The 14,486-nt window shown below is 46.2% G+C and overlaps 1 protein-coding gene across 1 annotated transcript in view; it reads left to right on the top strand.

The window, feature by feature from the left end:
* The window catches only part of CARMIL3 (capping protein regulator and myosin 1 linker 3), a 1,019,681-nt gene that overhangs the window by 439,351 nt on the left and 565,844 nt on the right, over positions 1-14,486 (top strand). Inside the window, exon 6 of the mRNA XM_078644900.1 lies at positions 5,799-5,896. Within this exon, the coding sequence (XP_078501026.1) occupies positions 5,799-5,896 (98 nt within the window). The remainder of the gene's footprint in view (positions 1-5,798; positions 5,897-14,486) is intronic.

Raw genomic sequence — 14,486 nt, 5'->3', positions numbered from 1 at the left:
CACACCACCCCAGGTCAGACATGGCCATATGCAAATCAGCCTTGATCCTGTGCCTCATGGGAACAGTCAGTTCAGCCCGAACTGCCAAGCCATGTTTTTCCTGGACCGGAATCAAGCATCCAAGGACCGGTTTCTGGCTATCAGCCGTCATCAGCCTGGATAGCTTGACTCCAGTGGTGTGGAGAGCATGGGACTCACATCTGAGCATACCCATCCCTCTCGGGGCAACAAAGGCAAAAACAACAGGCGATGGACAGAATGCAGAACATTGTCATACATTCACCCCAGTACAGAGATCTGGGCCTAAATCCATCGTTTTTTTGCACTCCACACCACCCCAGGTCAGACATGGCCATATGCAAATCAGCCTTGACCCTGTGCCTCATGGGAACAGTCCAGCCCGAACTGCCAAGCCATGTCTTTCCTGGCCTGGAATCAAGCATCCAAGGACCGGTTTCTGGCTATCAGCCGTCATCAGCCTGGATAGCTTGACTCCAGTGGTGTGGAGAGCATGGGACTCACGTCTGAGCATACCCATCCCACTCGGGGCGACAAAGGCAAAAACAACAGGTGATGGACAGAATGCAGAACATTGTCATACATTCACCCCAGTACAGAGATCTGGGCCTAAATCCATCGTTTTTTTGCACTCCACACCACCCCAGGTCAGACATGGCCATATGCAAATCAGCCTTGACCCTGTGCCTCATGGGAACAGTCCAGCCCGAACTGCCAAGCCATGTCTTTCCTGGACCGGAATCAAGCATCCAAGGACCGGTTTCTGGCTATCAGCCGTCATCAGCCTGGATAGCTTGACTCCAGTGGTGTGGAGAGCATGGGACTCATGTCTGAGCATACCCATCCCATTCGGGGCGACAAAGGCAAAAACAACAGGTGATGGACAGAATGCAGAACATTGTCATACATTCACCCCAGTACAGAGAGCTGGGCCTAAATCCATTGTTTTTTTGCACTCCACACCACCCCAGGTCAGAAATGGCTGTATGCAAATCAGCCTTGCAGCTTACTGCTTCGAGGTGTTTTATTCTTGGGTCACCTTTCCAGCAGTCGATGGGACAGATAATTTGTTTCACAAATATACTGCCACAGTCCTTCCTCAGAATTATTGTCCTTGGTCTCTTGAAGTTCCTCTAACGACTTGGCAACATCAAATATGGTTTAATGGCGCCCTTCCTCATCCTATTGCACTGGTCCGTTTGGGCCCCTTATCAATACACAGGGCCATGTGGCCCATTTTGGCTGGGTATACCCCGCACCCAAATTATCTCAATGCACAGTTGCAGAGCTCCACGTATTACATACTCCGTTAATACATGTACATAGAGCTGTTATTCAGTTCATGTCACCTAACTTCCTGTGCCAAATCCCTGCATCAAAGGATAGTAAAGGCTTGGCACGGCAGGTCCTCTGGTTAAATGGTTATATGCCGCCCTAGTGGACGCTTCTTTCACCCCTCTGGACGGGCTGCGGGCAAGGTGGGATAGGACTTGGGGATGGGCTCTCACCAACTCGGATTGGCGTAAAGTGTTGCGATAGCACAAGAAGGTCTCCTGAAACACCCATTTAAAATGCATTCAATTTAACTATACGCACATGACTTACATGACCCTGCACCGGCTTAATGGGGCATATGTAGGGGACTGTCCAAGGTGTGCTTATCCAGATGCTGATTTTGGTCACATGACCTGGGAATGCCAAGGACTGTGTCCTTTCTGTGAGGCAGTGTTGGTCAAAATCAAGGAGGTATTGGGGAGGGAGCTGACTCCCACGATACAGGTATGTCTGCTGGGCCTCCCTCCCCGACCTCCATAGCGCATAGTTGGGAACAGCTTGATCTTGCATTAGGCCTTGCTAAGCGCAGGATAGCGATGGAGTGGAAATCGGCAGAGGGGGCCACAGTTCGCAGCTTGGAATAAGGATGTGATTGCATGGGCCAGAGCTGAGGGCAGGAGACTGAGCTGGAAGGAGACACCAGAGCTGAGGGCAGGAGACTGAGCTGGTAGGATGCGCGGGGAATGAGAAAGCACCCTATTGCTGAGCAATGGAGAGAGGTGGTGACAGAGTTGAAGAATCCTGTAGGTGCCGGCGGGGAGGAAGATGGGCCTGATCAACATAGTTCATAACCTGATGCCATTGCACAAGGTGTCTTCCCGAGATCCTTTGGAGCTGTGAGGGTCTGATACTCGAGTGGGGTGCATAGGGACCTCAGCTTACCCTAGGCTGGTTGGCGGAAATCAGATGGGAAGTATTTGGTGGTGGGGTTTCCCCCTTCCCCCCCCGGACCTGCTTGCGGGTGATGCCTGCTGACCATTTCCTGGGACTTTACTGAGGTAACGCATACGCACAAGTTACTTTATGTTTTTATTTAATTATTTGGGTCTTTTTTATTTTTTTTATTTCACTTTCTCCTTACGATGGCTTGAACTCTATTAGTAGTGTGATATGAACACAAACCTAAATGTCATATCCGCAAGATAGACTAAATCTGGACAGCTATCCATATAATAGATGTAAACTTACTGTAATAGTGGAGCAAGCACTGGTGAATGTAACCATTATAGGGCGATGTAAATAGCCCCTCAAATTGCTCTGATTAATGCAATTGCTATTGGGTGGGGCGAAGTACGATCCCTGTATAAGCATTATTATACTAAAAGTAAGGAGGATTGGGGAGGAAGCCAGTGGGCTATTGTTGACACTTTTGCACTACACGACGTGGACTTGTCTGATATTATGTTTTCCTCCTATGTTTTTTCCTTCCTGTTTTATGCGTATCCTGTTTGACAATTTGTATAAAATGCCAATAAAAAATATATTTAAAAAAAGAAAAGGATAGTAAACGGCTTTTAGAGTACAGGGATGGGTGTTGTTTAGCAGTAGTAGAGGTTTTTTCACTGATGGGTGTGTAAGGGTAGTAAGGGTTTTTTTGGTCCACAGATGGGTAGTGTTTGGGGGTAGTCAAAACTATTTATGGCTGAGTGATAGATGAAGTTAAACTACATCATACTACATATAATAACTTAATTTAAATTAATTAAAACTTCAAATTAAATTATGTTAAAGTAATTAAATTACATTTTAAATAGTATTACTATTGGTATTCATTTTAATAGTTATCACTTTTAGAAAATAATACTTCATCACATGCCAGGTTAATTTTTATATTTACTTAAATATACATATTTATTGTACAAAATCAACTATGTCCCATATTTTCGTCCATATAATTCTGCCGTTATACTTATGGTCACTTATGGTTTGTTGGACCATCAATAGATATTTTGATCTACAGCCGTATGACTGTACTCAATTGATACAGAGAGCGTACCAGTGCTGCAATTCTAGACCTCAGATTTTTCGTGGCCTTCTATTTTTGCTCACGGCAGACACTTTGGTTTGATGAACTGTTAACATGTGAATGCAAGAACGCTTCTATTGATCCCAGACAGGCAGGAAAAATGTTCTTGTGCCACTTTTGTTTTGTTTGACAATCAGATTGTGGCTCTTCTACTTGCTAACTCTTGACCAGGGCACGATTACTTATTTAGCCTTGAAGAAGTCACCTTGTGGCAAAACACGTGTCGGCTGTTTTCGGCTGTTCTCAACACACATGTTCAGATTACAGTTAACTGGCTTTTGTCTTCAATAAATTACAGGCTCATCATATCTACAAGAATCGTTATTTTATGGAGTGACTGTCTGGACTTCTATTAAGTGCTTTTTTTAAATCATGGTCTACATTGTTTACACAGAGGAACTTTTGGGCTAATGTATGTTGGTATCCCCGATAGCAGGGTGCTGGGTACCATAATAGCACCAACAGTATTGAATTCGCTATTATTTAACTGATAGACACTTCCACTTATATTTGCTGTAAGAGGTACGGTCTGAAGACCACTACTATCACCACACACAACATATTCTGCAAACAGTTTCTGTAAAGAGGCACCAGCATACTCCTAGTTTTGCAAAGTTCTCAGTTTATTTCATCAATTGGGCAAATGAGCTTTATGAAGTAAAGGATTCCTGATGTGACTTAATTGTTATGCTTTTGGATTTGAGGCCGCTATTCTGTGTGTGAGAACATATACAGATACATATAAAGATGATGTCCGTTTTGTACCTCTTAGAGACGCATGCAATCATGTTATTTTTCCTTTTACACTACTCAGAGAGCAGTGGGGCGAAGCACCTCCAAGTTAGCGGAGTAGTCACCGCGGCCTGCACAACAATGCTCTCACTCACTGCTGTCATTCGTTCCCCTTGTTGATGCATGTCCTGTTGGCTTATGGTATTCCAAGCACTCCTGTTGCCATTCTTAAGACCTCAGGCTCCCGGGGGCAAAACAGCCCTCAGAAACATGTGTGTGGTGGGTCGTTACAGACAAAAGTAAGGAGTTGTGTGTGATTGGCGTTATATGGGCAGGTGGAAGGGCAGACTGTTATTTAGGCTCTATAGGAGGACTTTTGCCACTCACTGATTCTGCCCATGCGGTGCCTGTTATGTGTGTCTGAGGGAAGCATTAATTTCCTTTGATCATGCTGCATCTTTTCTGTCTATATGAGGGAATCCTTCCCTGGCATGCTACGACTTACCTGATGTCAGAAACAAAGTAAGGAGCAGAAGTCCTGATTCCTTCAGAGTGAGATTGCACTATTGTTACTTTTCGGTACATGTTCTGTGCTTGAGTGTTTGAATAGGTGCTGGTCACACTGTTGAGGAAAGCTTACATAGCTTCTGCTTAAGTTGTAGCTGTTCTCATTGGTGAACAAATAAGCTGCCTCTGCATGTGCTGTCCCTAACATGTTTGAAGGAACAGCTGTTGTGTGTGCTGTACACAGCCTTTGTGTAGGGGCCTGCACTGCTGTTGTGTGAAAGGCGCAGCCTTTATCTCTGAGGCTTGCACTGTTGATGTACTTTGGACCTATTGTATAATTTCTAGTATAAGAGGCTTGAGAAATCCTTTTCTTTCTAAGGAAACAAACTCTTGACTCTGTAAGTGATTATTTTAACTTATGGTGAATGTATTCCATATGCGGTGCGCTCAGTGGTACCATTGGAAGATGGATTGCCTCCTAGCTGTTAACAAATGTGTCTAGATACTGATCATGAAAAATAATATTCGTTTTCCAAAACATCTTAGACAGCAGCCATGACTTTCCAGAGACATATGTCGAAGATGTCGATCTGTAGATTTACCTCTTGGGCTGCCTATGACACTTGAAAGCATTACTTTTAACCAAGACATCCTCAGCGTCTGTTCTTACTGTTTTGTTCTATTTTTGCTATGATCTCCTTCAATTTTGAAAACATAAAGGACAATAGTATACTAAATATTTGTTACCTGGTTATATCAGCTTCTCTGAGTTATAAGTTTAAATCTTGAACAACACCCAGCCCATCTTCCCAGGAAGGATAGTCTAATCTTCCAGAGTCTCCTGGGTTGCGTACAAACGAGTGCCAGCTCTGATCAGACATTTATGTCGTAGAGAGAGAGTGAACAGTAAAACAAGTGAATGGAAGAGTGCTTGAACTATGCATGCAAATCTGCAGCAGGTCCATTATTTTGATAGAATGTTTGTCTACCTGCCTTGGTTTCAAGCAAGGAGTTCAAGGAGTAGCTCAACCAGTATACAGATAATTATTTATGTTTTGTCTAGTGTTTATTCTATGCATTCAATTCTTTGCTAAAAACAAATTCTTACTTGCCTGGTGTTCTTCACGGCTCACTTTTCTCTTAAAGCATTCTTCACTTCCTTTTCTGTTTTTGTCTGTAGATGTTCCATACGACGAAGGAATCCAGAGACCCCGGAGAGCACCAGAAATCCTTCACCCAACTCTGAAACATCTACTTCGACCACCCATAGTGTGTGCGGTAAGGTAACGTGTACAGCTCCAAATGCGAGCACCTGCAGAGAAGCTGGCCTTGCATTGCATACTCCAGTTCGCTTCATAATACACAGCCAAGGTCAGGTTTTATAGAGTATAATGGCTCTGGATTTTAAGAAGTTTTTCTGAAGTAATGGAAACGTGAGAGCTTTTTATATTTTTAGGGATATCTCATGCTGTTGCCCATACTGTGTGTTACAGTCAAACATTATTGCATGCTGCTGATGTTTTATACACATAAAACACCCTGAGTTGGAGAAGTATTAAAGAAGGTTCTCAAAGGATACTAGTGAGAAGACTTAGGAAAGAAATACTTGAAATTCCATTTCTAAAAGTCTCAAAAGTTATGAAGTATTGCACTAAGTTGTGTCTTTTCAGTTTTGGGGGACTTCAACTATCACTTAGAAAATATGGAATGGAGAACCACGATACAGCTTCACTAGTCGATACCATGACCAGCTTTTCTTTGAGACAGATAGTTGAGCATCCTACACACATTGCAGGCCATATCCTAGATGGCATTTTTACATCAAATTTATCTATGCAGGTCTCAGAGGTTCTGCCTATTTTATGGTCAGTCTATAAAGCCATAATGTTCTTGATGACTGCTTTGCAGCACCTCTGAGACTTCATAACCCCTGCATAGTATCCAAAGGTTGTTACTGGAAGAACATTGACCCCCTTGCACTTGAAATGTCCCTTACCAGTGCAAAGCCCTGCATGGCTACTGATGAAAACACTGCGGCTCACAGTTTCTCTACCTGGATTAAAGCCGCAGTGGACCCTCTGGCTCTGGAAAAAACTTGTTTTACCAGGGATAAAACCATCAGAACCCTGGTTCTTGAATAACCGTGAACCCAGAAACAAACATGGAGAAAGTTGGAGAGGCAGTGCAGAGTATATTACAACCTATCAGAAAAAACCAAAATATGCACAAGCATTGTCTGACTATAAGAAACTGATATTGGAAGAGACAAGAAAGTATTTTTCAACATACATTTTGCAGGCAAAACATTCAAGTGAAGAACTCTTCAGGCAGTCAAAAGACTAGCTAAATTATCAGAGCCCCCCAGTTTTGAACGCAGTGTTGAATTCTGCAGCTCACAAGCACAGTTTTTTAAGGACAAGGTTGAGACTGTGTACAGGTCTTTTAAAGATAGTGACATTACTGCAAATGGGAATCCTTCAGCAGTCACAGCTCTATGCAACCAGTTTGTGTCCTCTCCACCCAGTGTGGAACAGATCTCCCAAAAGGTTTGGACTTCCAAATCTGGGGCTCCGTCTGATCCATGTTTCCCAAAAATACTGCCTCTTGCTCCTGAAATTATCAGTGAACAACTGGGGGTTGTATTCAAAGAGATCATCAGCTCAGGTATTTTCCCTATTGTATGGAATATAGCCTTGATCCTCCCACTTTGGAAGAAACCCAATTTGAATCCTAGTGATCCCACTATCTACAGACCTATTTCTAGAATACCCTCTCCAGCAAAGGTATTGGAAAAAGTGCCAAATGTCAACTTTCTTTCTTTATTTATTCCACTGAGTGTTTAGATCCATCAAAATGTGGATTCCGGAAGGGGGCATAGCACTGAGACGGCCTTGGTCATGGCGGCCGAAGAGCTTAGCTCAATCATGGACACTGGTGGTAAGGCCACCCTGATTCTGTTAGACTTATTGGCAGCCTTTGACACAGTGAACCATGATATACTGATCAAGACACTTTCGGATTCAGGGATAAGAGGCACCGCCCTTAAATTGTTGAATTTATTTATGTCCAGTAGGGTGCAATCAGTACAGACGGGAGCTTTTTCATCTGAACAATTCATGCTTCCCTGCTTTAAGCCCTGCACTGTTCAACCTTTATGTTACTTCCCTGGCAAAAACTATCAGGCAGTTTGGTTTCTCAGTTGTCTCCCGCGCGGATGATATGCTGTTAGTGGTGTCAATCTCAAGTGACGTGGAAGAGACTGCAGATCACTTCAAATGCTGCATGATCCAGGTTAACCAGTGGATGAGATCAAACTGCCTAAAATTAAAAGGGGGAAAGACACAGGTCCTCCTGTTGGGTACTGATACTTCCTTTTGGTCACCTAGATGGTGGCCCTCTAGTCTGGGAGATCTTCCAGTCTCAGTCAAGAAGGTGAAGATCTTAGGTAGGATATTTAATGACAATCTAACCTTTAACCATCAGATCACTACCCTTACTTCTTCAATTTTCTTAATCTTAAAGATGATCAGGAAAGTTTGTCCTTTCTTACCGTCAGACACCCTAAAAACAGTGGTGAGAGCATTAGCCCTGTCCAGACTGGATTATGGCAACAACCTTTATACGGGCATCCAAAAGCAGTACTTACATAAGCTACATCGTCTTCAAAATACGGCAGCCTGATTGCTGCTGGATATCCCTAGATTTCAGCCAGCCTCCCATGGACTGAAAACACTACATTGGGTCCCATTCGAAAAAAGGATTATATTTAAATCCCAATACTTAGCATTCAAGGCATTGGATGGGGTTGGTCCTCAACACCTCAAGCAGCATCTGATCTTCTATGCACCCTCTAGAAATCTCATATCATCACGGAGTAAACTTCTCCAGGTCCCTAGATTTAAGAAAACCTGCTGGGATAGAAGAAGTTTCATCTTGGGGACGGTTAAAACATGGAACCTGCTCCTGGTTGATATAAAAAACAGCCAGACGCTCCTATCCTTCAGAAAGTCTCTGAAAACCTGGCTCTTTGACAACTGGAGTCATGCTTTTACTTTCTCATCAGCAACTTTTTGACGTCCCACTGGCATTCGGGTGCTATACAAATTCTCGCATGAAATCTTGGATGTGCCGTACAATGATGCTCTGTTTGTGCAACCCTCCATCGGAATTACCAAAAGGTACCTTAAATTGCATCCACAATGTGATTTTTGTGACCTTTCTATCTCGGTCAAGGTCACTCATTACTATGCAAGCTTTTTCTCAAATGATTTCCCACTGAATTTATTTGCTTTTTTGTGATCCTTCTACACACAGATTCTGCACTTAATAAATCATCTCCAGGAACCAAAATGGATCTGCAAAACGGGAAAACTTGCAATAGTGCCAGGAAGTGGCATTCCATGACTTCAGGCAGTGCTATGCACCTTACTGTAGAAAAATTGTCCCAGTTCGTCATAAGATACCACCGTGAACATTAATGACCATTTCTTATTTTCTGCACTCCACAATGCAGATCTGGGGCTCCTCCCATTTTTATAGTTAATTCCTCAAATCCTCTCTTAGGCAGGATACATTTTGGGCGATGTAGCCCTTAAAAGTTTCATACTTCTTGCAATACCAGACATGTATGAATCAGATGTTGGTCCCAGATTCTCACAATGTTGATCTCTGTTGCTTAGGCCATTATATCTATCTCTGTTTCTTTTAAAAAAAAATTTTTTTTAAACCTTTATTCAATTTACACACGATACCCAGAGGGCTGGCCTCTATGACATCCAACTTTGCATATATCACAAATTACCAGTATTCACGGTAGTCCGTCAGGTAGAAACATTAAGCATTATGGCTTGTACGTGGTCGAGGATATAGAGGACCAGCATTGAAGTTTTGGATTTAAAATTTTTGATGATACAAAACGAACAACAGAAAACACAATCACATATCAATGGTCGATTATTGGGAGTCAGAGGGAAGGGCGGTAGGTTCTAGGTGGCATACAATGATAATCTGCAATTCGAGAGGGGGGAGGGTAGCGAGGTGAGCAATGTTATACAAAATTGTCAGCATTGACCCGAAACGTCAACTAGGGGGACAATAGGTTGTCGATAGTGTGTTCATGTGGGGGAGTGCACAGGTTGCCACGATACGAGTTCCATTGAGACCATATTCTACCCCATTTCCTAGGTCGACCCCTAGCCACATAGACCATTTTCTCTCTGATCATACACCAGTCCATGTTCTCCCTCCAAGCCGCTATGGTAGGTGGTCTGTGGGAACCCCATAGTTGCGCAATGTCCCTCTTGGCCACCATGTTACCCAGAGTTGCCCAAAGACTCTGAGCCGTGTTATAGTCTGTGATTTCCCAGACATTGAGAAGACACCTTCTGACCTCGGGCAAGAGGGATACCCCAGTGACCCTTTCCATGATAGCATGCACTCTGGACCAGAAAGCAGCAACAGCAGGACACTCCCAAATAATATGCAAAAAAGTTCCACTCATACCACAGCCGTGCTTACATAGTCCATCAAGAGAGTAACCCATTCGCACCAGACGCGGACCCGTTACATACACACGGTGGAGAATCTTCAGCTGGACAAACCGGAGACGAGCGGGAATGGCCACCTCCTTAGGGGAGGAGACGGCCATTTGCCAATCCTCGTCATCCAGTTCAAGGCCATCTGCGGTCCACGAGATCCTGAGACGCCTAAGCAAGTCAGCCCTGTTATTGATGAGCTTCTTGTATAGCAGTGATATGGTACTGTCAAATAGCCATCAAGGATGCGGTCCTCTAAAGGCGAGGATTCAGGAATCTCAGTCCCCGGGGGGAAAACCGAGAGCAATGCGTGTCGCACTTGAATATACCTGAAGTATTCATCGAGCTCGTATTCCAGCTTAAGCGCCTCAAAAGTCTTAACATGCCCTTTGGACCAGAGATCCTCCACTCTGCTGATACCGATCATCTCCCACTTGTCGAATCCTTTCGTTCTCCACAAATCGCCCAATCGACCAGAATCATACAGCGGGGTCATACGAGTCAATCTATCACTCCATCCCGTAGCGGCAGTAGCATCTCGCCACACTCGCACAGCAATTTTTGTAGGGCCAGTCAGGGCTCCCAGTGGCTTCGTGGAATACAGCGCCCTGCTAAAATTCCCGCCAGGCAAGAGATGCTTATCCATTGAAAAGGCGGGAGTATAGCCAGGGGCGTAAGTCGCATGATTGACGGCGCTAAGCTGTGAGGCCCAGTAATAGCGTCTGATATCAGGGAGGGCGATGCCACCGTCATACCACGGCAAGGTGAGCTTGGGTAGGGAAATACGAGCACGCCCATCCCAGATCAGCCGCCTCTGAAGGCCTTCGACTGCACGGAAATACGCCGAAGGTATAGGATCATAGTAATTCTGGAGTGCATAAAGAAATCTGGGAAGCGACATCATCTTAAACAGAGCCGCTCGACCCAATGGGGAAAGGGGAAGTCGTCACCATCGTAGAACATCAAGTTTAAGCCTCTGGAGAGGGGCCAGAAGATTACATTCATAACAGACATCGGAGTTTAGCGAGACATAAATCCCCAAATACCGAAAATCCGACTCAGCCACCTGTATTGGAAATCTACGGGGCAGCGAGGGGAGATCTCCGGCCAAAACGTAGATGCATGACTTGGACCAGTTGATGACAAGCCCCGAGTTCTTACCGAAAGAGGTGAGAACATCTAAAAGCATATTCAGAGACTTTCGGGGAGAGGTGAGGTACAGAAGAATGTCATCAGCGTATAGCGAGACACAATCTTCAAAGTCCGGGGACCACCGGATGCCCCTTATGGAGGGCTCCCAGCGAAGCCACGCAGCCAACGGCTCCAAAGCAAGGGCGAATAGTAACGGCGACAGTGGACAGCCCTGGCGGGTGCCACGTCCGAGCGCGAAAGTGCCAGAGACCCTGCCATTCACTGCCACCTGGGCCAGTGGTCGTTCATAAAGAATCCGCACCCAGGCGATGAATTGAGAGCCGAACCCAAACTTAGCGAGAGCCGCCCAGAGATACGGCCATTTTATTGTGTCGAAGGCCATAGTAGCGTCGAGGGAGGCCAAAATGGCCGACTCCGTGAGAGTCCCAGCTCTCGCGAGAACTCCATGGAGTCTCCTGAGATTAAGGGCGGTATTCCGGTGCGGGATGAAACCGGATTGATCCGGATGGATCAGGTCTCCAACTACCTTAACCAGTCGATTAGCAAGCAATTTAGCTAGAATCTTGGGTTCGGCATTGAGCAGCGAAATGGGCCGGTACGAGGCACATCGATCGCGCGGCTTACCTTCCTTGTGAATGACAACGATGGTGGCCAGACGCTGATCAGCAGGAAGGACACCATTATCAAGAGCCTCGACAAACATATCTCTCAAATAAGGCGCCATTGTGTCCGGCCGTAGCTTGTACAGCTCAATGGGTAATCCATTGGGCCCCATGGCCTTGCCCGACCGAAGCGCGCGGATGGCACCGGCGATCTCATCCACTGTAATGGGAGCGTCCATCAAGGATCTATCCTCATCAGAGAGGCAGGGTAAAGTGATATCACGTAACAGTAGGTGGGAATCACACTCATCCCTGTCGCTCACAGAGGCATAGACCGTCTTGAAGTGGTCCACGAAACAGTCCACAATTCCAATAGGATCAGACACACAATCCCCAGATGGCGTCTCAATCATCGGCACCACTCGATTTGCTCTCTCTTTCTCGTCCAGCCATGCAATGAGTTTACCCGCCTTATCACCCACATCATAGAGTCTACCCTGCTGCTCACTGCACATAACCCTAGCAGCATCGGTAACCAGGGCCCTATAATCAGCCTGTTTCAGAGCCAGGGAGTGAAGAGTGGCAGGGGTATCATTCCCACCCAGGGCGCCCTCGAGCACACCTATTTCATCTTCAAGGCGCGTCAGCTCCCCATTTCTGGCCTTTTTAGCAGTTGCAATCAATGACAGTGAACAACACTGAAATACAGTCTTGAAAGCTTCCCACAGTGAGACAGAGGAGGAAACAGACCCCACATTCACATCAAAGTAGCAATCAATAGCCTTGACTAGCTCGGAACGTGTCTTGGGATTTTTTAAATGCCAGGGATTAATAGGATCAACTCTCCCTTCACTACCCGCCCAAACAGCAACACTTAGCCACAAGGGAGAGTGATCAGAAATACCCCTCGGGAGATGACGAACTTCTCGCACTGATGAAGATTGGGCTGACGGCAGTAAGAAATAGTCAAGTCTGAAAAGACTACCGTGGGCCCCAGAGTGAAAAGTGTATTGCAATTGCACAGGATGTAGCATCCTCCAATTATCCATCAACCCAAAAGTGTCCAGGAGCTCAGAGAGCCACCTCTGGGAGTTCGGTAAGGCCCTGGGTGGGAAGCGATCAGAATCGCCCGAGACCACAGAATTAAAATCCCCTCCAAGAAGAAGGAGACCATCAGGAAGCTCCAGCAAAAGCCGCCCAAGGTCGGCATAGGTAGTGGCTTGTAGACCCGGGGGGACATACAGGTTAACTATAGAGAGCCTTTTGCCCTCCCAACTCCCCGAGACTGCAACATATCGACCCCTGTCGTCGAGCGCTACATCGTCTATTTCGAGGGCCAGGGAGGATCGGATCAGAATGCCCACCCCTCTAGAGCCAGAAGTGAAACCAGCATGTGCAACCAACTTGTAGCCACGCCTATTCATTGCCTGGCAAGCATTCCCTATCAAATGGGTCTCCTGCAGCAATACAATATCAGGGGAGTGGCGTCTAAGGAATTGAGAGACAACACCACGTTTTATCTTATCCCCTAACCCGTTAACGTTCCAGGAAAGCAACCTCAACTCACCACCCCCATCCCGGAAGCGGACCAGTGCCCTCCCCACTAGACACCCAGCGACAGTAGGATAAAAGCAACGTGTACAATGCCATGTGAAAATAACAAACACAAAAACAAAAACAATAACACTCCCCCGCCCTCCTCCAACCACCCCCGGTTCCAACTCCCCCCACCCTGCACCCCTGCGTACGACTCGAAAGCCACCCCAACATGCAGTGTGCCTGTCGCCCCTTCATAACTACACTACACAAAGAACACAGGAGGAGGAAGAAGAGTCCCCGTACACCCGAACCACCCTCGGGCTCAACACAAATGACAATGTGATAAATGGCATAACTCAGCTGATAAGCAAGTAAATGGAACCGGACATCAGGAACCACAATGTCACTCCCGATCTGAGGTGCCCCCCTCTGCTCCACCGGGGCGCCCGTTCAGATCGTCTTGTTTAGGCAGTGAATCAAGCCAGTCACTGGAGCGGTCTGGTCGATCGAAGAAAAAGGTCCGCTCCTCATGTTCGATGCACAATCGAGACGGAAACAACATAGCGTACTTAAATCCGAGATCTCGTAGTCGCCTCTTGACCCCCTGAAACCCCATCCTTTGCCGCTGGACCTGCGGGGTAAAGTCTGGATAGATGTTGACCGTGCAATTGTCAATATTCAAGGGGCCCCGACCTCGGGAGGCTTGCAGGATAGCGTCTCTATCACGAAAGTGAAAAAGCCTAGCGATGATGGGCCTTGGGGGGGCCCCCTGTTGAATCTTCCCGCCCGGGAGACGGTATGCACGCTCAACAGCAAAGAATTTGCTGAGTCCAGCGGGGGCCAGATGGTTGAGGATCAGATCTTCGACAAGCAGGTCAACAGTGGTGCTATCGGGTTTTTCCGGCACTCCCACCAAGCGTATGTTGTTGCGCCGGGCCCTATTTTCATGCTCGTCCAGTCTTCGAGCCATCGAGTCGTACGACGCTTTCAGGTTGCCAATCTCCGACTGCGCGTCCGCCACATCCGTGATAAGACTTGAGG

The sequence above is a fragment of the Lissotriton helveticus genome, chromosome 5_1 (assembly GCF_964261635.1).
Source record: "Lissotriton helveticus chromosome 5_1, aLisHel1.1, whole genome shotgun sequence".
NCBI classification, from domain to species: domain Eukaryota; kingdom Metazoa; phylum Chordata; class Amphibia; order Caudata; family Salamandridae; genus Lissotriton; species Lissotriton helveticus.
The sequence above is the reverse complement of the archived record's forward strand: the minus strand, read 5'-3'. Positions and strand labels throughout refer to the sequence as shown.